General features: G+C 36.4%; 4 protein-coding genes and 1 non-coding gene across 6 annotated transcripts; 3 read left to right on the top strand and 2 right to left on the bottom strand.

The window, feature by feature from the left end:
• The first annotated feature begins 385 nt into the window (after window positions 1–385).
• Window positions 386–1,980, top strand: LOC147296240 (two-component response regulator ARR17-like). Its single transcript, XM_086241705.1, has 5 exons — window positions 386–866; window positions 1,058–1,134; window positions 1,249–1,326; window positions 1,474–1,544; window positions 1,656–1,980. Exons 1-5 carry the CDS (start codon window positions 719–721, stop codon window positions 1,783–1,785), a joined length of 504 nt encoding a protein of 167 aa, XP_086097831.1. The 5' UTR covers window positions 386–718; the 3' UTR covers window positions 1,786–1,980.
• A 261-nt stretch (window positions 1,981–2,241) lies between these two features.
• LOC147296239 (uncharacterized) lies at window positions 2,242–8,683 on the bottom strand. 2 transcript variants are annotated; one of them, XM_086241694.1, is made up of 18 exons: window positions 8,642–8,683; window positions 8,246–8,268; window positions 7,788–7,975; window positions 7,298–7,414; window positions 7,091–7,133; window positions 6,774–6,862; window positions 6,462–6,590; window positions 6,143–6,197; window positions 5,744–5,840; window positions 4,761–4,974; window positions 4,503–4,665; window positions 4,378–4,415; window positions 4,022–4,091; window positions 3,839–3,943; window positions 3,713–3,738; window positions 2,707–3,598; window positions 2,540–2,589; window positions 2,242–2,402 (listed from the first exon to the last, which is right to left on the bottom strand). In XM_086241694.1, the coding sequence occupies exons 1-18, from the start codon at window positions 8,681–8,683 to the stop codon at window positions 2,242–2,244; spliced, it is 2,502 nt and encodes an 833-aa protein (XP_086097820.1). The 2 variants fall into 2 exon arrangements, with proteins under 2 accessions (XP_086097820.1, XP_086097824.1); XM_086241698.1 differs by having other exon boundaries at window positions 3,839–3,898; window positions 6,462–6,557.
• A 1,589-nt stretch (window positions 8,684–10,272) lies between these two features.
• LOC147296238 (putative glutathione S-transferase parA) lies at window positions 10,273–11,389 on the top strand. The gene is made up of 2 exons (XM_086230217.1): window positions 10,273–10,653; window positions 10,832–11,389. Exons 1-2 carry the CDS (start codon window positions 10,336–10,338, stop codon window positions 11,171–11,173), a joined length of 660 nt encoding a protein of 219 aa, XP_086086343.1. The 5' UTR covers window positions 10,273–10,335; the 3' UTR covers window positions 11,174–11,389.
• Window positions 11,390–11,825: 436 nt separating this feature from the next.
• Window positions 11,826–11,932, top strand: LOC147296237 (small nucleolar RNA snoR100). The gene has a single exon (XR_015120101.1). It is a non-coding gene; the product is annotated as a small nucleolar RNA snoR100 (small nucleolar RNA).
• A 3,090-nt stretch (window positions 11,933–15,022) lies between these two features.
• C4H (cinnamate-4-hydroxylase) lies at window positions 15,023–18,478 on the bottom strand. Its single transcript, XM_086230191.1, has 3 exons — window positions 17,608–18,478; window positions 17,016–17,149; window positions 15,023–15,764 (listed from the first exon to the last, which is right to left on the bottom strand). Exons 1-3 carry the CDS (start codon window positions 18,390–18,392, stop codon window positions 15,169–15,171), a joined length of 1,515 nt encoding a protein of 504 aa, XP_086086317.1. The 5' UTR covers window positions 18,393–18,478; the 3' UTR covers window positions 15,023–15,168.
• Window positions 18,479–27,763: the final 9,285 nt, after the last annotated feature.

Raw genomic sequence — 27,763 nt, 5'->3', positions numbered from 1 at the left:
GGTATGTGATGTAATATTTGTAAATTATAATACCTTTTACTTTATTATTTTGTTTGACTTTTCAACTAGTACATAATCTATAATACTATTTATTAATTTTGATACCTACACAAAAAAGTTATTGAAATTTAGTAGTTAAAATCAATGCACCTTTAAAAATAATAATCTCATTTTCTATTCTACTATTAAATTTTTCTCAATCATTATTTTCTTAAAAAATAATTAAAGAGCAATCCACATAGAATATCCATGTAGATCTCATTCCCATATGTATAGTTTTATTGTACACGTGTTATTATGTAATATTCGTAAATTTACGTAAATATATACATATATATATTAGTAAATAGCAAAGTAGCTAAGACGATGGAGGAACCAAATCTTGATGAGCTGGAGTGGATATTATCACAATCTCAAATGACTGATCTGAAAGGATTACCAAGGATCGGAACAGATCGTAATTCGAAGACGCCGTCTTCAATTTCCTTCCTTCCGTCGATGTTCATCATCGATATCATATCACAAACTCCTAAAAAGATGCAAAATATCTGTGACTCATTGATTTTTTTCCCTCATTTTGTATGCCCACTTTGGTTATATATACATACACTATGAATTTATATGCCCCACACTTTGTTCTGCTATACCCTTTGCTCTGTTTCTTCTGGTTTCCTGGGTGGGTATGTTTGTTTGGGATTTCACAGATTATTAGAGATTAATGGCGGCTGCTGCTGCTTCTTCTTCTTTAGCAATATCAATGGGGTTGGATAGTAATGAAAAGGAAGTACCACATGTTTTGGCTGTTGATGATAGTTTTATTGACCGCAAAATCATTGAAAAATTACTCACCAACTCTGCATGCAAAGGTATGTATTACTATCATGTTCCTCGATCTCACATATACTTTTCCTGTTAATTTTCTTTTCTTACAAAACATACCTTTTCTTACAAAGGTATGCACGCAAGATTAATCTCTGCATTCATAGAAAAACATGAATTTCATTAAGTTTAACAATTATTTCTTACAAAAGAAGAACTAATTATATACTTTTGGCAGTGACTACCGCAGAGAACGCACATGGAGCATTGGAGCTGTTGGGTCTGGCAGATGGGCAACAAAACTTTGCTAACACCGTAAGTGCTTTCTTCGACTCTGCTATAGTCAAAACTTGATAATAAGTCTAGTATTCTAGAAACGCTATAAAGAAAACCAGAAATATTAATTTTTATGTGCATCTTTCTTTACAGGTTTCAAAGGTAAACATGATAATCACTGATTACTGTATGCCAGGAATGACAGGGTATGAGCTACTGAAAAAAATCAAGGTAATGTAACTATTTTATGCTGAAAATTTGCATTGATTTTCATATCTGTAAACATGACTTCAACAAGTAACATGCCATGTACTGTAAACCATGAATAGATATACTTCTGACTAATCTAACTAAGCCAATTAATCTCTCTGTAAACAGGAATCACCAACAGTGAAGGAGATACCAGTGGTTGTTGTATCATCTGAGCACATACCTACTCGAATTGAGAAGTAACTCACTTGCACTAGAAATCCCAATTTATTTTTCCCTTCTTTTTTACTCCAAATGTTGAGGACATTTTTAGCGTTTTATTGATACCTAAAATTTCTTGAACTGAATAGGTGCCTTGAGGAAGGAGCTCAGGAGTTCTTGCTGAAGCCTCTTCGGCAATCAGATGTTAAGAAACTGAGATGTCATTTAACGAAGCTTGGAAACCCTACTGATGAAGGGATGGTTTGTATGGGAAGATGATTTTCGCCAAGAGAGAAGGACTAATACAAGAAAAGTAATGCCAAAAAGCTAACAGCAATCAATACGTATCAATACTTAAAACCTATTTGATGCATTGTAACCATTTTTGATTTCGTATTATCATCCGATTGTGATCCTGTTTTTATTTAATTGTTCCCACATACAACAGATTTAAATTTAAGCATATTTTGTGCCTTTTGCTTCTTTCTGTTACCTGTGTGAGAGTTTTCATTGACCTATTCACAAATTGGATAACATTTCCGGTAGCACGGAAAGTTCCAAACTACTGCAGACCTACTAGACCTGTGCAATTTTTAGGCAGTTACAAAATCACCTCCTGAAACATATGTGGATGTGCAGGGTGCAAAAGCCATGACACAAATGAAAATGATATTAACAAAGGGAATGTGGTTTGATTGAAAAGAATCCCCACATCTGTTAGGCATGACGAAGGTGTTATATCTTCTTCATGCCGGTATGTGCAGCTGCCTCCTTCAATACCTTCTGCACACAAAGAAACTGAAGAACATAGCTCTGAAGCATCGTCACCTGACAAGATGAGCCAACAAAATCACTTTGTTTTTTACTCTCTTCCTCGCATTCCTGAGGTCCAGTTTCTGTATTAACAAGTTAACGGAGCATGTTAGTCTGAAAATAATTGAAAAACTAAACAAACATTTTCTAATCAACCTTACAATTACATAATGAGATATAAAAGGCAGGTTCAAGAAATTTAAGAAGACTAAATGCATACCATTGCTCCGATTTTGACATGGAAGAGGAATTTCAGAATCATGGTGAGCTCTGGCAACAATGGAAATCCTCTTAGTACAAATATAGAATAGTTTTTAAGACTTAGAGTCGGGGAATCAAACATAAGAACTTGAGGGAGAGAAATACTTCTATGTTTGTGCAACATACTCTTTTTCAACTATTATGCTTTTGAATTTGTCTGGAGATTTCAGAGACGACGACGTCTCCTCTGCACATTCAGGAAAATAGGTTGGCTTTACACTTTCCTTCCATCCTGGAGCTGCATCTTTTGATTCCTTACATTCACCATTCTTGTTCTTTGATGTAAAAGCACCAATTGCATCTTTGTTTTCCGTGAACAAGGTGTCATTCAGAATACAATTTTCTTCCTCCAGCTTAGATTTTTCACTGGGCTTAAATTTTCCTTTTCTTGCCTCCTCTTTGCTAACACTTTCCTGCGCTGATGAAGCAGGAGATGGTGTCTTGCAATGAGAATAAGGGAAAAAATCTGGTTTTGTTGGTCCAAACCCAATCTTAGAGGTTATAGGAGAGTCGTGAAATGCAGACTTCTCAGAGATAAAACTGCCAGAAGGTGAACTTACAACAGGTTCACATTGTTTAAAAGAAGATCTGGGATCAAAATGTAATTCTGGGACCGGAATTGCACCAAAAGGTTCTCCAGACAAAGGCTCAGAGTCTGCTGATGGACAGTTTGTCTCTGAATTTTGATGGAAAGAACTGGAACCTGAATTTATATCAACCGGCATATATTGTTGCTCAGACAACCATTTGCCGGTGGGGGTTAACTTTTCCAGGAAAGGAGAGTTTGAGTGATGGGATGGTGTTAACTTTGATGAATTTGACATATTTGTACATTTTCCTGATCCATGTGCAATAATCTCTGGTTGAACAACATCCCTGCTTTTGTCCTGTGTCTTTTTTGTAGAAGTCATATTCACTTGATACTTGTATTCAGGGCCAGCATATGCATTGCCATGGCTTCTCTTGCTCTGTTTTCTGGATGACTTTGACAGTGAATTATCAGTTGCATTGACCCTCACTGACATCAAATGTTGGAAAAAGAGCATTTTAGGTTTACTGAAAGAAGATTGTAATATTGGTATTAACAGAAACTAATTTTGAATCATCTCATATTTTCAATCAATAGATATACCCGCACTTGATGAGCATGACTCCTCACTGCCAAAAGACACAGAAGGCAACGACACATATGAGTAAGAGTAAGAGCCGGGGCCAAAAAAAGGAGAGCCACGTGAAATAAAAGAAAGCCACTCATTACCTCAGCAAGCTCAAATTATCCCTTTCATAGTCAGTCACAAAGCAAGACCAATCTGGTTGGCTGGTTACACCTCCAAAATCAAAGTTCCTTCCTACTGTATGGGGTCTACCATCACACCAAGACACAACTCTTGAGTGTACGTGTACATTACTGATAGAAAGCTAGCTCACTCAGTATGCGTACCTTGCCCCACTGGAAATCACAAAATCATGATCATTTTCTGATGTTTGGTGCTTGGAGAATGAAGGCGACTCTGTTAGAGAGAAGTGAGCAAAGCATCAAAACAAAAGCCAACACAAACAAAGCCACTGATGAAAGCAAACAATTCCATTCCATATATAATTAAGATATGACATTGTTGGCAAAACATTTGCGTATACACCTTTAATAAGATGGTCTAAGAAACGGTCACAAACTAATCCTACCATATCATGCAGATGGACGAATTAAAAACAATTTAGGATAATTTATATTTGTACACATACACCAGTTAAAGAGTTCTACAGGCATAGTTAAATTGAGAGTTTGAGACAGAGCACCTATGATGTTGAATTTGTCTGTTATTTTCGTATCAAACCTGCCCAGATGCAACAATCTAATTAAGATGATATAGAATAATTTCTCGAAACAAAGAAAATAAAAAAGTAAAGACTTAACAAAACACCTCATCGGTGAAAAGGGTCCTTCAAAAGAAAAATCTGGCATCTCATGCGTTCCGTGCATCAAGTTATCGACAGAACCACAGTTCATTTGACTTGGCCAGTTCTTCCATGATAAATCATGTTTCCATTCGTCAAAAGAGTTTTCATCTGGAAAGCTAGACGTACCTGGTAGAGATTTAAAATGACATATCATGCCTATATTTGACCCCTATTAGAAGGAAATAACCATAAGTAGAATATTATGAAGATAGTTAATCTACCATCCCATTTATCTTTGCTGCTATATTCAGCATTGTCAAAGATTCTGCGTCCATTATAGCTATCTAATTTACTGCTGTGACGGCCATCATATTGTGAGCAGTCTCTGAAAGTGGATAATTTTTTCTTTGAATTACTGAATGAATCCATTAAGTCTGTAGAGAACTCTAAAGCACTGTTACTTAAGGGCATATTGATATCTTGCATCATTGCATCCTGCATTTAGCATCACATCAATCAGCCTCTTAAGTCTTAAACATAGGTAACAAAACAAATGTAAAAACTTTGCAGCTTTACAGCCTACAACATATTTAGTTTAGTGAATTGAAGAGAGTTAACAAATAACAACTACTTGGACTGAGAAAACAAGAAATTTCATCTAGATTAATGTGTACACCATTCTGAGGTATAACAGATCAAATTTATTGAAGCAGCATGAACCACACCATATACTGAAAGATTCTGCATGAACAAGATGCTCAAGAGTCAAGATCTCTGCTAGCGTCTCTCATCGCAATTTCCATGTTAGGGAAAAATGAAGGTTAAACTCAAGATGGTGCTAGTTATTACATATTATATAATGTATTAGTTTGTATAGATGTTATAATCCATAATCAAAGAGAACCCTGGGATTCTAGGCTTGAGGAATGTTAGTACTCTGGATGCATCAAACTAGTGGTTATTTATTCTTCATGCACAAATGCACTGATGTCCACAGTTATTAAATGACGTATCACAACCCAAGATATTCCTAGAATATACTAATTTATGCCCAAAGACATAAGAAGGTAGCATAGTAGCCCTTTTGACATGAAAACTTTTGAAGGAACACATGCAAAAAGATTATAAACAAGGGTTAATATATCAGGGAGAAGGAATAAACAAAAAAATGATAATAATTATTGTACCAGTAAGCCACTTAAAGGTACAGTTTATGGAATAGTTAAAATTATACAAAAGAAATCCAATTAATGATGCCCCTCACCACTTCAACTTCCAGGTCATCCAGATGCTTATGATTCTTGAATGAGTTTCGTTGCCTTGCAGCATTCAACGGCGAGGAGCAATCATAGGAGACGGTTCTATTATAATCACACAAATTTAAGTAATTTGTACAGATGTAGTTAGAATCTTCTTTTAGAGTCCTCAGTTTGACACCAAGGTATCAGCATGGGCCTCATGGCTATAACATTTCTGCTGTATTTAAGTAAAAGCTTTCCGTGAAATTGGTGAATGATCCATTTCATGGAGGATAAAGATATTTGACTTCTACAAGAAGTGTGGTGTCCTAACTCCTAAGTTGCAACAACGTTAACTTCCCATAAAAGTTTTTGTTTTTTCCAAAAAAGCATTCGCTGACTGAATAATAGTTAGGAATGGTTACCTTCCAGGCTGTTTTGGTGAATGGACTGGTGTTTCCATTCCCACTTTACCCAAACCTGATGGCAAGAAAAGGCAGTGAAGATATTTATCAATGTTTAATAAAAAAACAGTAGATACTATTTCTCATGGACCCAAAAGCTTCAGTAAGAAGGATTTGAAATTACATCATGTCAATTGTTTGACAAACAACTTAAAAAAAAAAAAATCTTTGTTTTTGTTTCTCTTTTTCTTTAACAGTAAAGAAACAATACAAGTTAGAACACCTTCTGAGATAACAATGATGCATGAGAAGACATATAAAATGAGTAACAGAACCATACCTTCAACTGAAAATGCAACATGAGCTTCATGTACTGGACTTCCTTCAACATAGTCATTCATCCCATCATCGCCAAAAAAATCAGGTAAAGAATACTCTGAAACAGAAGGAAACAAGTTTCTAAAAGAAACTTCAATACTCAGAGAGGTATATATAATGACAAGAAATGCTGCAAGGAAGTGACTTTCAGTGCACTATAACCAAAGTTCTAGGACAACCAACTTATAAGCTCTTTGGGCAAGCTAAGACATAAGAAAAGATGCATGGAAAGTACGAAAGTTCAAGACTGTATTGGATACTATTTTCTACTTACGCTGCTCGGTAGCTGTCCCCCAGTTATCTGATTTAGAATTAATTTCATTGAAAGACTTGTTGTGATTATCAGGAGCACTAAAGATAACCCTGTGATGCAAAAAATATATCAACACTCCACAGGACAAAATGCACTCTAGCAAAAAAAACATTTATAGAAGCAACTATGTACACAACTAGCTTGTGCTCATTTAGTCAGTTACAAGTAAAAATAAGGCTTTGCAATAAGTTGACTGAGATATGAGTGTGAGTGGGTGGGATGATTATGACATTCATTATTCTACAACAAGTATGTGCCTGCACACACACATAGCTCACTTTTTTGGAGATGCAGTTTCCACTTGGAAGCCGGATTCAGCGCCTGTTTCAGCATATAGCCATAACCCATTAAAAGATCCACTTAACAAGTTCAGAAAGATGGGTCAGATAACAAACTGGGTGGAGGGAAGGGAAGGAGGGGAGAAGAGCCCTGAAACGTTAAGCAGATACCACACAGCAGGGTTGAGAAAAAGAAAGAAAACATACTTGCTTTGCTAAAAGCAACAGAGTTGGGAGGAGCAACCATCTTTGAAGGTATTGTTAGTGAATCCTTTGTGATACCACACTTCATTCTTGAAGCATTGACTTCTAGGTCCTCCCCTCCTTATATGGTTGAAAAGGTAACAAATGGAGGAAAACGAACCTCATTTATTTAAAAGAACCCGTTGGAAGAAAAATTAAAGGAAAAAAAACAGGAAAAACTATCATCTCAATGGTTTATTTCAGAGCGCAAAGTTTTTTGCAGAAAAGCCAGAACTTATTGGTCACAATACACAAGTTGACAATTTTAGAAGTTTCAGTAAATTTCTATCTCATAGATTCAACAGATTACACATCTGATCCGCACTTAAATGACAAAACATTCTGATTCACATCATACCTTAATTTTTAATTCTCAACAACTCTCGACATTGCAGGAGAGAAATGACAAGTGCTCCCAGTGACTTTCTGAAATTTTAAAATATTAGAAACTCACCATTGGGGCAACCAGATTTGTGTTCTTGAGAAACTGCTGACAAGTTTAGAAAACTGAGAATATCCAACGACCGACGTTCTTTGTGATGTTGCCCAGATATGTTTATTCCATCTGTATAGCTCTCTAACCCAGTTATTTGCTGCTCATGCTGTTGTTGTCGCTTTCTTTGTTCAAAGTATTGCTTTTGCCTTGGCAATTAAAGAACGGTCAGAACATGTAGATCTGCTGCATCTAACAACATCTAAACTTAAAAGCTATAAGCTCAACAGTATTATTCTTCTTGGAAGGAGGCCAATTACTTCAAAAGCACAAAAAATGTATATACTATTCAATAGCAAAAGGGTCACAAACTAACCATTTAATTTTATCTTCCAAGGTACTAGTTCTACATCTGTGATGTAAATTCTTATCACAATTGAATGCAAAAATTTGTATTGAAAAAGAAAATTTTCTTATACCTATTCTGTGTAGACTTCCTCGACTGAAGTTTCCCCGGTGCAATCAAGAGGTATCATGTATAAAACAAATGATAACATGTCAGAACAAAATTTCAACATGACTTTTTCTAATCCAGCATTTGCTATGAACAATTGAAAATTAGAACAGGATGGTTATTCATGTAGTAGAATCTAGCATATACATTTTAGTAATATACCATAGATGGAAACTGTCACATAAAACTTTTTTTTATCATTGAAATACGAAAAGTAGCAAAGTTAATTGAATATATTTGAGTTACTAATTGAAACAAACAATTGCAGGGTTTGTCAAACAAACTACAGCCCTATAAACATACAAATAAAAGATTGAGTAGCCTACTCATACCATAAAATTCAAATTCAAATGACACTTACAGTTGTCACTTTCCGCCTCGATCCTCCCATCCATTGCAACATTTTGGAGAGGCGATCTGAAATTTCACTCCTAAGGATTACAATGGAACATTCAGAATTATCTGAAGCATTGTTTGTGAAGCATTGTTTGTGGAAAGTACCAAAGGCTCGGAATAAAAAAAATGAGAAGGAAAATAATAATCATGAAATTAAGCCAATCAACGGTTACAATCCACGCAAAACAAACAGAGAGATTTAAAATTTGAAATTAAAAATGCAATTTCAATTCGATTACAGGCTTTACAGCTAATCCATTTAAAGAAAAGATTTTGACGGAAAAAAAAAAAAACTAAAAGGAAAAAGAAAAACAGGAACAACCTCAGAGAGAGAGTGGGAGGTAGCTTACTATTCGAGCTACGGTTGAAATTTGAATCCCGAAGAACTCTTCCTAGCTTCGTGTTTCAGTTTCCGAATTTTATCAAACTCAAACCTAGAAGAGAGAGAGAGAGAGAGAGAGAGAGAGAGAGAGGTTGAAATAGCGCAACAGTTACACACTCACTCATCCATCTGAGCAAAAGTTTACCTGTAAAACTCGGAATCGCTTACAGAGCACCGAGTCAGTACTTGTTTGTTCTACAAATTGGAGATCCTGCCTTTTGATTTAGAAAGAAAAATGAAGGTGATGTTGGTGGTGACTCTTCGTATTGAGGCTCGGAGCGGACCGTTATTATTAGCTTGCCGCAAATTCTGGATTTAACAAATTAATTTTGGCGCGTTTTCAATGAAAAGACACGGTCCCACGAAACGTAACGGGTATTGGGCTGGGCTCAGCAAGTGCGAGGGCCGGTACCTGAGCCCAAATAAAATCATACTTCAAATTAATATTTTCTGAAAATGTGATATATGAGATGATTATTAAAGGGAAAAAAATATAAAAAATTGGATAACCCTGAGCTCAATGGTTTCTTAATTGCAATAAATACAGTGGTCTCTGGTCTCTGGTCTCTGGAGGACCTCTCCTAGCCTCCTAGGTAAGTGGGCAAGTGGATAAACACTTCATAAACTTATAAAATCAATTAAATATATTGTCAAATTTAACATTTTATGGGGACATATCTGTGGCTAGCTACCAAGTTTCATTGACTGACAAATACGTGCAAGACTTGCACTCTATTATTTTGTTTTTTTTTCATTAATGTGTATAATAGGTAATTCTTGTGGCTTTCCATTTTTTAATAGGAGACAGAATTTATATTTTAAAAAATTACTCAATATAATCCTAATACTCATTATGTGTATATTAATTCAAGTATTATATATGTTTAATTTCAAAAGCAAAAAAAAAGTATTATATGTATAGACTTCCGTATTACATAAAAGTTATGGGATCTTGTACAATACAAATAGCAAAAAATTAGGCTTTTCGTAAAGCATGCAACTCCATTTTGACTATCTCTTGGCAAATTCCATTCACATTAATTGGATGATGGTGTTGTATATCTTTCTTTTTTTATTATGATGAGAGAAGTATATATAGAAGTAATTGATACCTAAGCAATGACGTCACAGGTTGTAACTAGCAGCTATAATACACTCCCAAAGTCTCAGTTTTTTCCAATGACAGAGTACGTTGTATATCTCTAGCTACTAGCTAGCTAGTAAACTGGTTGATAATTACTGCATTTAAGTCTGCAATTCAGAGGCAACATTAATTAATGGAGGACAAAGTGGTGCTTTTGGATTTCTGGCCAAGCTCTTATGCGATGAGAGTGAAGGTCGCTTTGGCTGAGAAAGGCATCGAATATGAATTGAGGGAGGAGAACTTGTGGTCAGACAAAAGCCCTTTGCTTCTGGAGATGAACCCGGTTCACAAGATGATCCCGGTTCTGATTCACAATGGAAAACCCATTTCTGAATCCCTCATCATCCTCCACTACATTGATGAGGTTTGGAGTCACAAATCTCCCCTGCTCCGCTCTCACCCTCATCAACGATCCCAAGCAAGGTTTTGGGCTGACTACATTGACAAAAAGGTTTGTATTATATATATAATTCTCTCTCTCTCTCTCAAGCTCTCACATATTGATCGAAGATGAGTAACATTAATGTTCATCTACCATAGATATGATATTTTACAATCTAACTACCATAGATATGATATTTTACAAACTTATTCTAATATAGTTTGTGCATGGTCTATGCAATAAGCAGATGTACAGCCTTGGCAAGAGACTGTGGAAGTTAAAAGGGGAAGAACAAGAGGCAGTAAAGAAGGAATTTGTGGAAGGCTTAAAAACCATGGAAGGTGAACTTGGGGACAAGCTTTATTTTGGAGGGGAAGACTTTGGGTTTGTGGATGTGGTGCTTGTACCCATTACAAGCTGGTTCTATACCTTTGAGACCTGTGGGAATTTCAGCATAGAGGCTGAGTGTCCCAAGTTTGTTGCTTGGGCCAGAAGGTGCATGGAGAGGGATAGTGTGTCCAACTCACTTCCTCACCCTCACAAGATCTATGCTTTTGCCTTGCAACTTAAGCGGCAATATGGGTTGTAAACTATAGCATATATATGGGGTCAGACCAATCAATCAAAATATGACAATAGTTCATTAATTGAGCTATGTACCACGTGTTTGTAATCAGACAACACATCGTTTTGCTAATTTTACTGTATGAATTGAAGATGGCCTTTCATGGCTGTCTCATGTACTCAATTACAATGTTTCAAAAAAAAAAAAACCATATTCAGTCATTGTAAAAGTTTCAGTAGTACCCAAATACAAGGCCCAACGAAATTGGATCCTACGTCGGTGAACTCGGGCCCGTAATGAAGCCCACAATTTCCAAAGGAGTAACGCAAAACTGAGCCTAAGGGCAGTTCCGTTAATTAAGGCAAATAAAAGTGGTCTTTTTGTAATTTAAACGACCTCAAGAGCGCATAAACCCTAACAGGCCTCCCCAATCACTTATAAATAGAGGAATTAGAGCATAATGAGCTTCACCTTCTTGCGGCTGAGCGTTGTTCTGCAAACGTTATTCGATTTCTTCGTTATTTTGGTTTTGTTGTTTTCGTTTTCATTTTAACATTCGAATGTTTGATTCAATGCATGCAATATATTTTGTTCTTGTTTTCGTTTTTTTATTTTGTTTGATATATGTGTTAGGGTTAGATCTGTGCACAATAAGCCGATGCTCTGGATGATAAAATGATGAAGGTAGCATGGTAGTGTGCACAGAAATTGAATACAAGGGTCCGCATGTCTGCTCTCTCTGATTCTTGATTTGATTTGAGGGCCTGGTAACGACCGACATTTTTTCTGTTCTTGATGTCACTTATTTTTTTATATCGTCGCTAAGAACTTGAAATTTGATGCCTTTGGTGGCTGAGATTTGGAAGAGAAAGAGACTAAATTGGCCACTTTTCTTCTATTTTTAAAATCACACAAATAGAAGAGAACTTTTCTTCTGCTTGATGGCCGCTTTTATAAAAACCATCAAGCAAAACTTGGAGCTTTTAAGATCGGTTTATATTGGCTTTGATGAAATCATTATTTTCACCATTTTTTTTATTATTTGTCTTTGTTAATTTCAAAATCGAATTACTCAAAAAAAATTTCCTAACTTAATGTCAAATAATCTGTTAAAAATGGCAGGGCATTGTTGTTTAGGAAAAAATGATGATGCCTCAAATGTAATTTGGTGTGCAAATCCCTCGGTGATGGTTCGTAGACTATAAATTGATATAAGAATTTTTAAGAACCACAAACTAGAAATTTCCAAGTTCTGTATCCTCTAATGTCAGTGTAAAGGAGATCAAGGAAATACTGTTAAATGTGTTGATGGAATGTAAAAATAAAAATGAGAAATGGGTATATCTGCGTGTATATCTGCAGCACTCTGGATTAAAATCAAGGAATTTCTTGTTGAGTAAACACTGAATTAAGAGAAATTGGAGTATGAATCGAACTCTTGGTGAAAAACTTAAAAGTTTGGAGGCTCCTCGGAAGAAATGATGGACTTTGGGCTGATATGTTTAGGGAAAGTGGTTTATGGAAAGTGCATGATATAAATCGGCTGATATCTCTAGATTTAATTTAATATTAAAATTCCTAATGAACAACTTTGGTTACAAAATAAAGATGATCAAAGATAAAGAAAGGATTTGAATTCAATGCTTGATGGATTCTAATCAGCACTTGAACGTTCTTGAATTTATAGGAGACACTATGAATTGGCTAATCTACGGTGCCTCTACAAAATTTCTGCATCACCTCTTTATGCACCGTCTGATTTTAGAAGTTTGGGTGCTTTGAGGCCTTTAGAGAGTAGAGACCCTTTACAGGTATAATTTTTCTGATGGAGTTTATAGTGATGTGAAGTTTACCACCCAGTTACAAAGAGGATTGGAATGAAATAGATATGGGATTTTAGTTAATTATTTGTGTTGATGTAAATTTCCGTAAGAGAAATGCAACAACTTAGAAGGGATGATCTGGCTGATCTGAAACCCTGCTGGATGATGAAGTGGAGGTTGAACCGAGATCTTTCTGCACGAACACAAGATTAAAGGAGATGGACCGGTGTGATACCAGCCAAATACGCTTCGATGATGAAGTCAGTGATGTGTATTTGGAGGTGTTTGTGTAAGAACAAGGAAGAACATGTGATGAACTTGGGAGAATGAGGAAGAACAAGGTAAGATCTCTTGGGTTTATTCTTAGCAAGTAGGGAATATTCTTATAGGCTTTTTGGTGAGTGAAGTTGTGCATTACCCTCTCCTTTTTGTGCACATAAGGCAGCTTATATAGGCAAAGAAAATGGTGAGGAGTAAGTTACCTGCATGAGAGTGAATGGTTGAGAAGAGGCCACGCGTTCGGTCATGAATAGTGGCATGCACAGCTACTCACCATCTTTACATTCAATGCTGCATTGAATGCAAGGATATAAGATAAAGTGGGATGCCCCAATAGTCATAACTGTGAGCTAGGAAGTCTCATCTGTCAGAGAGTCCTGTCAGGTGCACTTGAGTATGGCGGTTCGTCCCAACGTGATCTTCTTTAGAATGGCGGTGGGAAGCCGAGCCGATCCGAACACATGTTCTCATGTGTAGACATGAAACCCATGTGTGATCGGATCGGATCGGACATGGACAAGCCGGCCGAGCCAATCCGGTAGGTAGTGATCTCTTCAAGTCGTAGTTGGCTGTGACTAGAATTTGAGAGGATGATCACCAAAGGCCGAGCCGAACCGGGTGTCCACTCCATGATGGATTTCTCCAAGTGTAGAGAAAGTGTTGATTGGTTCGGATCGACAGGAGGCAGTTCCTAGGCCGAGCCGAACCAAATGGTTGAGATGATTCGGTGATGACAAAATTGTCAAAGCAAGTCTGATCGTGCTCGGTCATTGGGCTGGGCCGAGCCGAACCAATGGTCGAGATAATCCGGTGGTGACAAGATTTGTCAGAGCAAGTCGGTCGAGATGATCCGGTGGTGACAAGATTTGTCAAAGCGAGTCCGACCGTGATCGGTCATTGGGCCGGGCCGAGCCGAATCAATGGTCGAGATGATCCTGTGGTGACAAGATTGTCAAAGCGAGTCCAATCATGACCGGTCATTGGGCCGAGCCGAGCCGAACCAATGTTCGAGATGATCCGGTGGTGACAAGATTGTCAAAGCGATTCTGATCATAATCGGTCATTGGGCCGGGCCGAGCCGAACCAATGGTCGAGATGATCCGGTTCTAATAGAATGTTTAATGGTTGAGATGTGACTGGAGAAAGATGATCTCCAAATCCGAGCCGAACTGATGGTATCCGAAAAAGATGATCTCTCGAATTTCTGGTGGATCTCAATGTCAGTTCGGATCAGACATGGGTAACCCGGAGGTAAGAGCCGATCTCATATGTACATGCTGTTGGCATTGCTAAGCTGAGATGATGACATAGATGGCTGAGTCTGATCAAGTTGACCATTGAAAAGTCAGAGCAAAAATGGGACATGGTGTGCCACGTGTTGGTCTGTGATTGGTCATTAAGTCCATGTGGATTTATCCACAGACAATTTGCCAACAAAAGCTGTTAGCACAGTAACACTTCCTCAAAGATGGGGAAACCATATTTGAGAAGCTCAACTCTGTTATTAGGTCATGCATTAATTGAGGATAACTCAATCCACATGCACTCTGTGGTCTGGATGAGTACAAAATTACGTGATCTCTCTTCTACCTTTCAATTGGGTTGGTATTGTTTTTCTTAAAGGAGAATCAATTGGTTGGGTAGGTGGGCAAAGGAAATGTGATATGGCAGATAGTCTATGGTTCAAATTTAAGCACATGGGAGAGTTGGTGGTGATGGTGGACACAGACCAAAACTTTGAAATCATGATAGAGATTGAGAAAATGAAGCCTTATTGCAAAGTTTTAAAAACATCCATTAATTAAAGTTCATAGAGAGATTTACATTGTTACACCCCACATACCATATTCATCCCACTACTTTTGACTCATTCTCACAGATTCAAAATCTTCCCACCACCACACATATCATATTAACTTATGACCTTGGCTTTAGAACAATGGTGGAGTGCTTCAATATGTGCAGGCTGAATTGGCCACCTTTCTCTGTGGTGTCCAGCTTGGACTGTCCTGGAGGAGGCAAGAGCTCAAAGTTCTGGACCATACGTCCCAAAGTAATCCCAAGAATTGGCAGTGCCAAAATAATCCCAGGACAGCTTCTTCTCCCAACACCAAAGGGAAGGTACCTGAAGTCATTACCATTGGCCTCAACCTTTGACTCTTCCTCCAAGAACCTCTCAGGTCTGAACTCTTCAGGCTTCTTCCAGAGGGCAGGGTTGTTTGCCAGCCACCATGCATTGACCAAGATCTTGCTTTCAGCCGGAATGTCATAGCCGCCAAGCTTTGCATCGTGGAGATTCATGTGGGGGACAAGGAGGGGAATTGCCATGCGAAGCCTTAGAGTCTCTTTGATCACAGCCTGAAGGTATGGTAGTTTGTAAGTGTCAGGTTCTGTGATTTGAACACCGCGTCCGAGCACTGTGTCAAGCTCATCCCTCAGCTTCTTCTGGATTTCAGGGTGGTTCACAAGCTCCGCAATGCCCCACTCAATTGACCATAGTGTCGTTTCAATTGCTGAAAAATGTATAGCACATCTTTTAGCACAAATATAAATACCCCAATTAAGTTTTTCAAACCGTGAATTATTATTAATTAAATTAATTCTTTCGTAGTTCAGATTTACTGTCTAACAACCTAAACATTGTGTTCTCGAATAAACTTTGGAAAATATTATCCATTACAACTTTGCAAGATGGCGATTTCCATCATGACCAACCATGCTGGCATGTCAATGTCAGGGGTTGGCGAGAAGAAAGAGTGCCGAATTAGAATATGAAGTTGAAATAGAGGATAAGTGGGTTTCTATCATTACAAGGAAGTCCATTAGAATATGCAAAAAATTTGAAAAAGAAAGTGCCGGACAACCAATGGTTTGGGTTGATATATCATTGTTCACAAGAAAGTAAATTATTATTATTATTATTATTTTAAAAATTATTAGTTCAAAAAGTATATCCTCAAAATCTGACTTGTTTGGTCTAACCGTCTAACCGTCTAACTTAAAGAGTAGACTTTGGACCCTTAAAACAGTATGTATGCTCACGTGGCCTCCATCAGGGCATCCCCCATGTCAAACCACTGGCCACTAGCCACTAGCATAGGAATACCCAACCCACAGAATGATTCAATTGAATTTATTATAGGAGTAAAGATGACCCGACCCACACAATAAAATCAGTAACAGAGGCCACCTAACTTGTAGGCTTGCCATTATAAATCGTTAATGCATAAAGGATTGTGATTTTTGCACACGTATTTGTATAACGGAGACCGTTATTTTGTGTTCCCCATTATACCTCTCGCTCAGGAATAATTAAGAAACAAAATTGAGTAATGTTTTCTGGTCACACATGTGACTGTCAATATAAACCATAATTTTAACAAAAATTGACTTAACCATAGTACATTAACCAAGATAATATTTCCATACAAGACTTATCATGCAATCCTATAAAAGGTTGATGTTAATTTATTTGTTCATCTATTTGGTTAAAAACTTGTTATTTGTTTATATTTATTGTAACGGGTGTATAAATTTATAATATCATAATATCTCTTCACATGCTAATGAGGTGGCTACTTATTATGAAAGTATAGGGTGTATAACCCGTTATATATAGGTTTTTCTTTATAAAGATTTGATTTTTTTGTTAGAGCTAGAGAAGGAACTGTTCATTCTATTTTTAGGTGTAATTGCAATCTCTGATTCTCTATTAGTAAAAGTTCAAGTTTCATGTTTCATGTTTGATTGTGGGGGCCACTTACCGGCAACGTTAATGTTCTCAACAATGTAAAGGACGTTGTCCTCGTTGATCTCTCCCTTCTGCTGCGCGTCCAAAATATGGTCTATCGCACACTTCAACCCTTCATTGCTTGTACTCTTTGTGCTTGAAAGCTTCCTGTTCACAAATTAAATAAAAAATAAATATTATTTAGATTAAAGAAACCCTTTAAATATTCTCATTCTATATTTTTGTAAAATTCAAAAGCATTCACACGCATAGGCATAGCTAGAAAGTCAAAACAACAAAATTTTCATGATACAAGAAAAATAAATTTTCTCCATTATTCCTTAGGACGGGCCCGACAGGGTCATGCAACTAATATGACATGATTAATCATTAAAACTTCATATATTAAAACTGAAAAAGGACAACAACAAAAAATCAGTTTCAACATGGCATGTAGGTGACGGGTAAAGTGCTCTACCACTAAAATCCAAATCTAATATTTTAAATTTTCAAATTTTAAAAGATTTTGTTTCCATGTTTAGTGTATATATATTTATCAACTGTTTCATCAATTTTTATTATCCGTATTAATAATTAACCCAGAAAAAGAAAAAAAATGAACTTACTTCCTTTCATCAACAAAATAGTCCTTGAAGAGCTGAAGCCTCCTCTCCTTAACCTCCTTGCAGATCTTCAAGTAACCTCTCAAAAAGGGCCTCAAAATGGGAATAAAATCGCCATAATTATAATCAAAGCTCTGAGCCAAGCGACTCCTCTCTCCATTCAAGCCCTTGAGCTTGACAAAGAGGGGGTCGTCCTCGCTCTCGAACCTTCTATCGAACATGATCCGGTACATGTTGTTGTACATCATAAGCTGCAGCCGCCTCCTCAGCACCGTCCCATTGGTCGCCGCCTCCGGGTTCTTCTTCACGTCCTCCACAACCGCCGCGGCCTCCATCTCCCAACCCTCCCTGTACTGCTGCACCACCTTGTTCGTGAAAAAAGGGACGGTCATGATTCGCCGCATCTTCCGCCAGTGCTCGCCGTACACCGTGAACACCATGTCTTGCCCCTTGCCCGTGAAGATGTCGAACACCACGTTTCGGGTCCGGGACCCGAATTCCACCCCCTGGGTGTGGAGCACCTCTTTGGCCAGGTCGGGGGATGACACGACCACCAGGTTGCGTTGGCCCATTCGGAGCAAGAACATGTCGCCGAATTTTTTAGCCATGTCGGTCAGATTTCGGTGGTTTAAATCGTCACCGACTTGGAGCCAGTTTCCAAATACGGGTACGGGTATGGGACCCGGAGGGAGTTTGAATTTCTTGCCGCGTAGCTTGGAGATGGTTATGGCTAAGACCACGGCCAAGAAGAGAGCTAGTAGAGTCTTCTCCAAGAGGAGGAGATCCATTGCGGCGGTGGGTGCGGCAAGCAAAATGGAAGGGAGTTGTGGGTGTGATGAGTGAGTCAGTGAGGTGGTTTTGGGTGTAGGTTGGGATTGGGATTGGGATTTTATAGGCCGTGAGATTGACGACCCGCGCACGTTAGGTGAATTGTGTGGTCATGTTGGGGGTGGGTGAAGGCCGTAAAGGCGTGGGTGGATGGTGGACTTTGACGGCGTTAGATGTAACTAACGGAGAGTGAGGGGGGCGTGGGGGTTTTTGAGCTGGGAGTAGGTGAAGCGAGGCGGGTAGGTAAACGTCTGCACGAAGATGTCAACTTTTTCCTGTTTTGATCTGCTGTGGAGCCACCACAATTCAGTGTGTGAAATAAAACCACTGGTATTTTGACACGTCAGCGTTGGCGGTGATGGAATACAGTGGCTATGTACGTTAGTGTCACTAGTGCCGTGGTTGCTTAAGGATCATTATGCTAATGATGCTGTCATGAACACCAACACTTGATTGGTTTTTTCTTTAATATAATTAGAGCAAATTATCTCTAATTTTGTAAGCACCTCAATTATACACTGATTTTGTCCGTTTGGCACTGCTTTTAAAATTGTCAAAAGCGCTTTCAAATTAGTAAAAGCGCTTTTGATAGCGTTTGGCAAAAATAATTAGAAGTGCTTTTGAGTTATAAAAGCACTTTTAAGGGGTTTTTTGAGAAGCACCTGACAGGTGCTTTCTCAAGAAACACTTTCAACTGCTTTTGCATAAATAACTTAGAAGTTTTATAAAAATTTATATGTGCTTCTTAACATAAGCGTTTCTGATAAAAGCGCTACTAAATAAAAGTAATTTTAAGAAGCAGTACCAAACAGTAATTTAGTAACCAAACAGTAAATTGAGGTATTTTTTGTCAAATTTTGAAAGTCGAGGTATTAAATTGAAAATCAGTGTATAATTGAGGTACTTACAGATAATTTGCTCATATAATTATATATATATATATATGACGCCATGAAAATTGTAATGTAAGATTGAGGCCGACTATTGTGCCAATGTTTCCATGGGATGAGTACATATCTAGCAACCTACAAAATTATATCCTAAGATAAAAATGAGTTAATTTGTTAAGTGACACTCCCACAAAAGAAAATATAAACATTCTCAAAATCAAACACAGCAACATTGTTGAGAAACTGTGGTCTCTGCTCGAAGAACAACTGTAAGCAAGACAAACTCACAAGAAGAAAAACTTAAAATGAATTGTGGAAGGAAGTGGTATGCACACATGAGTTGAAATGACTCTACACACTTTTCGATTGATATGCAACAACGAGCGTTTAGGAGAAGCCACTGCATAAGCCCAAACATGATGTTGAATCATAAAAGGGGGGAGGAGCACAAAGCAGGTGAATGCAGAGATGGAAATAATATAGAGCATGAGGGAAAGGAAGAGGTAGAGGAGACTGGGAGCAAGTGGAAATCAAATGATGAACATAGCAATTTTAGGGTTAAGGCTTTGTTTAGGTTTTGGAGTGAGATTAAAAGAAAAATGGAAGAGGAGGGATAAACAAAAAGGGGGAAGATCGAGGCAAAAACCTTGTATTTGAGACGTCATAGCTCAAAGGAGCACCAATTTCGAGTGAGATTGTGCCACCGACTTTCAATGCGGAGGAGAGAGAACAAAGCACGGGTTTAATCTTCCCGACTTGAAATGAGTTTTTTGTTTTTTGTTTTTTTTTTTAAATCTTGGGACATGGTGCGTAAGTGCACAACTAATAAATTGTATATATGTAACTATACTTTTACAAGGTTTAAATTTGCATATTTTTCGATTAAGTTATCTGAATCATTGTGCATTGTTACCCCTTCATTTATCATATGGCATTTATACATTAATTTTTTAAAATAAAATAAATAAAATTATTAACTAGCTATTAATTTAATAGTATTTATTTTCTTAATACTATAATATGTCTTAAATTCAATTTTTCTGCTCAAATAAAAAAAAATAAAGTTGTTCATCATAAATAAACTAAATAAAATTTGTTGAATAATGAAATAGAGTTGTTTTCGCTAAAAGTTTTTTCTGTTTTTAAATTTTATCTAGTTGTTTCACCCTTTTACCATATCATATTTTATTAGAAAATTCCGCACTAAAATCTTTTTAAAGATGATGAGCAAAATAGCTGATGTTGTGGTTGATGCCCTTTTAATGAATAGCCGGGTATTTTCTGAAAAATTATTGTTTGGTTATAAGAGACAAGAAGTAACAATTTTAGAAGTATTAGGCTACATATAATTCTTCCAATCTTCCTTGCATAAATTCGGTGCATTGGGTTAGAATAAATATAGCCTAATCGATTGTTATTGAAATCCTGTACAATGCATGGAATGTAGCCATGTAGGGAATAGTTTCTCCAATTCACGAGCCTGAATGATGAGACAAAAGCAGTTAATCTTGTATTTCCAAAAGTGATTCAGTTCATTGAGAGACCAATTATTGCCTTTATTGCAATTGGAGTAGTCAAATGGAAGAGTTATTGCCTTAATGCCTTAATGGTTTGCTGACTTGGGTGTTTAATACGTTGTTGGAAAAGCAACAACTTCTATTCCATGCCGTTATTAATTTGTATCACGAATTAATATTGGTTTGTACGTCCTATCAAAAGAAGAAATGAATCTAAACTCTACATTAGAATTTTCTCAAAAAAAAAAAAAAAAACTCTACATTAGAAAATTTAAGCCTCATTATGGCCATAAGCTGTTTGATATTTTTCTCAACAAGCCCATCAACTATGGAAGAAATCGATCTGGCTTAACTTGACCAAGAAAGATATATATAAGTAATCAATAATGTAGTTTGTTCATAATTTTTTCTTTAATTAAAAAAAAAAAGATGATTAAAAACAAAAAAGAAAAAGACATTTTCTGAAATTTTTATGGAATAATTTGTAGTGCGTGCAGTAACTATGACTCTTTTGTATTCAGTGGCTTTGGATTGTTTTGTCGCTTTGGAATTGGCCTGCATTAACAATGACTCTTTCTCTCCCTCTCCCTGATAGCAGTAGTATAAATTTAAAATTCTGGAATAGTTTGACACAGTTATATAAATTCAGAAAATTAGCAGTCTGCATTATCAGTTATGCAAATTCTTATTATATGTGTAATCTAAATTCTTGATTTGGTAACATATATAACATATATTAAACTATGTGATAATCAAAAATGTATTTTTCATGTATATATTTGGGGAGGACAGGAGAATTCAAACTTAGAATTTTTATTTGGAGTGGATTGGGGGATTCCAGCTTGACATATCTTCTACAAAATTAAAACAGCTAGTTAGTGGCAATAGAGAATTTGAAGTCAAATTAACTACCCCTGCACTCATCTTACAAGTTGAACTTAAGACGTGTCTAGTGGCCAAAAAAACTTAAGACATGTCTTAATAAATAAACAAACCAAAAAAAAGGACATAGAGATATATATATATATGTTGAGGTATACCCTATTGAGACCCACACGAGTCGTTTTGTGTCGATCCGAACCATTTAATTTTTACATTTCCATTGATAGATCATCCTTGCAAAAAATTAACCAAATAGAAAATCATTTGCCTATCTAAATTTGATCAAACAAATGGACGAATCAAATATTTTCGATGAAACCGTCAATTTGTTTGATCAAAGTTAGATAGGCAAATAATTTTCGATTTGGCTAATTTTTTGCAAGGATAATCTATCAATGAAGATGTAAAAAATGAATGGTTCGGATCGATACAAAACGACTCGTATAAGCCCCAACAAGGTCATACCTCAACATAATTAAGTTGAGGTATACCACAATAGAAAGAGCTTGTGTATATATATATATAATTGCGTTGAAGAATTTGAGGGAGCAGCTGATTGCTTAGTCATTTAATTAAAGAAGTGTAAATTAAGTCGTATTACTCTCCCATTTTAATTATATAACCAGCAAATTAAGATGGATGTTGAATGGTTCATAAAATGATATCTCAAATATCTATATATATTTTCTAAAATTCAACGAAACTACTCGGTTCATTATCCTTATAAAACCTCAAAGTCAACATAAGAGAAATATATTATTTCTCAAAAGCCGTTTCAGACCTTTTGTCAAACGACTTTTGCTTCTCTCTCCGTTTAATGGTCCAAATTGTTGATGACTAAAATCAATACGGTGCAATTTGAAAATTTGGGGTTATATTGTTAGTTTTCGGTAAAATTTAAAACATGTCTAATATTTAATCTCAAAATTGTTTGTGTTAGTAAATTGATGGAATAGAACATTAGGACCTCTATTATTTTGAAACTTTAAAAACGATATTTCTATATTTTCTGAAAAGTAGTTGTTTTATTACCAAAAAAAAATACTTGTTTTCTAGTAGTTTTTAGATTATAATTAGACAGGAATTCTGGGCTATATCACCATGGTGCAGTGGCCATATTGCCCAAAGGCTACAGGGGATCATACCAGACGCTAATTTTGTTTGGAAAAAATGTATCCTTTGTTTTTTAAAATGAAAAATCATTTTTATTCTCCAATACCTTATTTTATGAACAAAGTATAAAATAAATGAACAAAATTTGTAATTAATTGCACTCTCAATTATCGACCAAAGCAACTTGACCATAAAGACCGGGTATGGGTATGCAAGGACAGCCTGAAAACCATACTGCATTACTTGTTCCACGCAGAAATTTGAAAATTAAGTTATTAATGCGCATAAATATATATTTAGATAATTAAAAAAGAAAAAGTCAATTCATCATCTTCTAGCATTCTTAGAATTTTAGCTGGCGTCTTAAAATGCCGTGGAGTTAATTTAGACGGTGTTTATGTTGTCCAATAAATTATAAATCTAATCCCAGGTAGTCTTACCTTATTCCAGTCACATTAGAATTACGTACCTTCCATAAATGCATGTGCTATCTACCAGACTAGCACGCCATGACCTCATTCTCTGCATGATTAGCATATATATATATATATATATATATTTTGTTCTCTCACCTTACTCCTTAGGCTCTTCAACAATTATATCTCTCATTATAACTATGCACATATGACATATCAAATTACAAGAAATGTGAGTAAAGTATATTCTTATTAATAGCATCAAATAGGGTGATAATTAGGTAATAGAGACTGAAGTGTCTCAATTTTAGTAAAAATAAATGTCAATTGAACAATAGAGACTAAAATTTTCAATTGTCATCCCATTTTGTGCCACTAATAAAAAGTGTGTTTTGCTCACATTTTTTGTAGTGTCACCAACCTGATATAAAAATGAGAAGGTTCTAGCTAATTGGTGATTGAGAATTTAAGTATTATTCTAGTATAAAAGATATATGATGTATTAGTTAATTTCTCACAATTACTTTATTACGCGAGCAATACATGATGGAACAATTAATATAATTATATAAGATGGAGGATGTATCTGATTTACTTCTTCCACGTACGATATAAACTTACAGGCACGAACACTTGTTAATATATATTTAGTATTTTACATATGTTGTCAATGTTGATTGATAAAGAGAGTTCTTTAGATTATAGTGGGTTGAATCAAAATGCCACATACCGATAAAAATTAAACTAAGGATAAACATCAAAAGAAACGATCACATATATATATATCAGCTTGAGAGAGAGAGAGATATATATATATATATATATGGATACAAGTTGTGAGGACCAGTTCTAAGGCTCACCTACTACCATTGAAAATGATGTGGAACGAATGGCACACCAACATTCCAACAAAGCAAGCGACCACCACACCACGCCCTTTGCTTAATCTCTCAATCTACCACCACCATTTCCATTTGCCCTTTTCTTTTCTAATCATTTATATCCTCCACGTCACCCATATGTCAGCCACATCTCCTTAATTTTTTATTATCATTATTATTTGTTTTTCTTTTCTAGGCAATTTTATGAATTACGGCTCTAAATTGCTTCAACTGCTCAGACAAAGCCCATAATAGAGACAAAAACAGAGTACTTTGTTATCTCCGGTCCCTCCGGGGTCACCACTCAGTCACTCACCTGTACCAACTACCACGTTTAGCTAGCTTTTGCTACACCCCTGCTCCTATGCGGTTTTCATGTATTTCCTTAATCCTTACGTATCAACCAGGTTTTTAGAAATACTAGATGGTGGCATTTCTAAAGAAAGGATTTTAATTTAAAATATTTATTAATTTGTTGGATTTACTTATTAAATATGATGTGATTTAAATGTGTTTGTTTTAGGGTAAGTGTTTAAGGTTTGAAACCAATGGTTCGGGATCCAAAGTATGGCTTTGGGCCTTGCTAACCAAGCTCTAGAGGTCGGGCTGAGGGTACAAGTACAAGAACCATAATCTAGGAATCAAAAAAACATATGAGTAGGGCTCAAAATCCATGAATTTATTCCAAGTAGAAAATGCGGTCCGAAAGTTGGAATCCGACAGGCAACCAAATGTCCACTCTCTTCTGTTGGGCCCTAAACATGGACTACCCTCAAAGGCCTAAATTAGGGCCCATAATCCACACAGGCGCAGGTAGAGGTGGGCACGGTGCGGTCCGGCCCAGTTCTCCCCCTACACCGGCACTGCACTGTAGAGGGCAATACGGTGCGGTGCGGTGCCGGTGTGGGAGAATTGTTGCAGTAGAACTGGACCAAACCAAACTGTAACAGTTCCGGTCCGGTCCAGTGCACTGTTTCTGTTTTGGGCCTTACTGTTTTGGGCTTTTTAGTCTGAGCCCAATTAAAAATTTGGGCCAAAAAATAATCAACCATACTACTATACCATCCTGTCATGTTCTCACTTCTCATTTCATAACAAATTAACATGCACTCATAAGCTTTTCACTGCACCACAGTTCAAGAAACGACAGAAAATTAAAATCCAAGAGAAAACAAAGCCACAAGCTAGCAAATCAAATTGGTAACCAGAAACTAGACCATGAATAGCAGCTAAGGGCCTGCCAGACATATTATGGTCTACAATCAAACATACCCTGTAATTTGACACAATAAAACACAGCACAACACAATAAAACACAAATTTGCTTATACAGTATACAGATATGTAAAGAGGATTCACAATATGGATCAAAACAACCCATTAATCAATAATTACAAAATTTCATATCCCCCAGCCAGCAAACACCATAAATCACTCATTGTCTTCAAATAAACCTTGCCAGCAGCCATCAAATACACCATAAAACCCCTGCCAGCAGCCATCAAATACACCACAAGACCCTTGCAAGGAAGAACCACAAAATTGCACATAAATTACAGAATAACCCTAATGTAAACCCTAACCCGAAATCAAACCCCAAATTAACTATAAACCCTAATTTAAAATCAAAATTGCAAGGAAGAACCACAAATTTGCACAAAAATTATAGAATAACCCTAATGTAAACCCTAACCTGAAATCAAACCCCACATTAAGTCATTAACTATAAACCCTAATTTAAAATCGAAATTGCAAGGAAGAACAAAAAAATTGCACAAAAATTACAGAATAACCTTAATAGAAACACAAACCCGAAATCAAACCCCAAATTGCAAAGAGATGACAAGATGAGAGAGTGAGAGATGAGAGACAGAGATGATAAACTGACAGAGAGAGACGCGAGATGAGAGATGAGAGTGAGAGAGATGGTTACCTGAGACGACGCCGACGAGATGTACCGAAACGGCTTTTGATTCGCTGCGACGACGCCGACGCCGACGAGATCAGAGACTTGAGTGGTTGAGTCAGCTGACTGCGATTCGCGAGTGAGAGTGAGAGATGAGAGACAGAGATGACTAGATGAGATCATGAGAGATGCGAGATGAGAGATGGTTACCTGAGATGAGTGTGAGAGCTGAGAGTGAGAGACAGAGCAGAGACTTGGTTGGCTGGCTGCGTGAGAGAGTCAGAGAGGCAGAGACTTGGCTGGGTGAGTGAGATTGGATGCGTGAGAGTGTGAGACAGAAATCAATTGGGGCTTTAGGGTTGGGGATCGGGGTAATCTGTAATTGGGTAGGGTAATTGCCAAAAATGGCCAAATGGGTAAATTGGTAATTGACTAATCTAATTAGTAATTAGGGTTTGACTTTTTGAGGGTTTCAAATTTTCAATTGGGGTTTCATTTGATTTTGGGGTTTCATTTAATTTTAGTGTTTTAATTGGGGTTTAGAGTATAGGGTATTTAGGGTATATGATATAGTCTTATAATAAACTTATAAACATATACATACAAAAATTATAAGTTAGGATATACTATAATATTATAAACTATATATTATATGGGTACTATCAAATATATAATTAGTGTTTCAAATTTTCAATTAGGGTTTAAATTGGTAATTTGTAATTGACTAATCTAATTGGGGTTTGAGGGTTTCAATTGGGGTTTCAATTGGGGTTTAGAGTATAGGGTATTTAGGGTATAGTCTTGTAGTAAACATATACATAAAAAAATTATAAGTTAGGATATACTATAGTATTATAAATTATATACTATATAATACTATCAAATATATAATTAGTGTTTCAAATGGGGTTTAAATTGGTAATTTGTAATTGACTAATCTAATTGGGATTTGAGGGTTTCAATTGGGGTTTAAATTGGTAATTTGTAATTGACTAATCTAATTGGGGTTTGAGAGTTTCAATTGGGGTTTAAATTGGTAATTTGTAATTGACTAATCTAATTGGGGTTTTAGGGTTTCAATTGGGGTTTAAATTGGTAATTTGTAATTGACTAATCTAATTGGGGTTTGAGGGTTTCAATTGGGGTTTAAATTGGTAATTTGTAATTGACTAATCTAATTGGGGTTTGAGGGTTTCAATTGGGGTTTAGAGTATAGGGGCCATAGGCCATTTAGGGTATAGGGTATAGTCTTATAGTAAACAATAATATATATAAAAAAATTATAAGTTAGGATATACTATAGTATTATAAACTATATACTATATAGTACTATATATATATAATATACTATATAGGCCATATAGGGATATATATAAAATATATTTTAGGGTCTAAAATATAACTAGGTTAATATTAATTTTATTATCTAAAATATATATAAATGTGTGTATAAAAATATAAAATGGTATAAATATATATATGTTTATACACATACGGTCCGGTCCGGTCCCGCCCGGCTTCAAGGAAAGCAAAACCGGAACCGGAACCGTATAGGACCGGTCCGGTCCAATTCGATCCAATCTTTGACCGGTTTTGGTCAACACGATTTTTACGGTTTTTTAACCCCCAATTTGGTTCGGTGTGTCCGGTTCGCGGTTTAAATGCCCACCCCTAGGCGCAGGTTAGTTTGAAAACAACGAAACATTGTGATCCCTTCGGCTTGAGA

This window comes from Dryas octopetala, chromosome 1, assembly GCF_963921425.1.
Source record: "Dryas octopetala chromosome 1, drDryOcto1.1, whole genome shotgun sequence".
NCBI lineage: Eukaryota > Viridiplantae > Streptophyta > Magnoliopsida > Rosales > Rosaceae > Dryas > Dryas octopetala.
Note: the sequence above shows the minus strand (reverse complement) of the source record. Positions and strands in the feature narration are given on the sequence as shown.

Excerpts from the sequence above, each read along its gene's own strand:
- LOC147296240 (XM_086241705.1), top strand. The coding sequence starts at position 719 with ATGGCGGCTGCTGCTGCTTCTTCTTCTTTAGCAATATCAATGGGGTTG. Across the intron at positions 867-1,057 it reads CACCAACTCTGCATGCAAAG|TGACTACCGCAGAGAACGCA; the intron begins GTATGTATTACT and ends TACTTTTGGCAG. Across the intron at positions 1,135-1,248 it reads AACAAAACTTTGCTAACACC|GTTTCAAAGGTAAACATGAT; the intron begins GTAAGTGCTTTC and ends CTTTCTTTACAG.
- LOC147296239 (XM_086241694.1), bottom strand. The coding sequence starts at position 8,683 with ATGTTGCAATGGATGGGAGGATCGAGGCGGAAAGTGACAACT. Across the intron at positions 7,134-7,297 it reads TGTTGCTTTTAGCAAAGCAA|GCGCTGAATCCGGCTTCCAA; the intron begins GTATGTTTTCTT and ends ATGCTGAAACAG. Across the intron at positions 3,944-4,021 it reads GTGATTTCCAGTGGGGCAAG|ACCCCATACAGTAGGAAGGA; the intron begins GTACGCATACTG and ends GTGTGATGGTAG.
- LOC147296238 (XM_086230217.1), top strand. The coding sequence starts at position 10,336 with ATGGAGGACAAAGTGGTGCTTTTGGATTTCTGGCCAAGCTCTTATGCG. Across the intron at positions 10,654-10,831 it reads CTGACTACATTGACAAAAAG|ATGTACAGCCTTGGCAAGAG; the intron begins GTTTGTATTATA and ends TGCAATAAGCAG.
- C4H (XM_086230191.1), bottom strand. The coding sequence starts at position 18,392 with ATGGATCTCCTCCTCTTGGAGAAGACTCTACTAGCTCTCTTCTTGGCC. Across the intron at positions 17,150-17,607 it reads TATTTTGTTGATGAAAGGAA|GAAGCTTTCAAGCACAAAGA; the intron begins GTAAGTTCATTT and ends ATTTGTGAACAG. Across the intron at positions 15,765-17,015 it reads TGAGAACATTAACGTTGCCG|CAATTGAAACGACACTATGG; the intron begins GTAAGTGGCCCC and ends TACATTTTTCAG.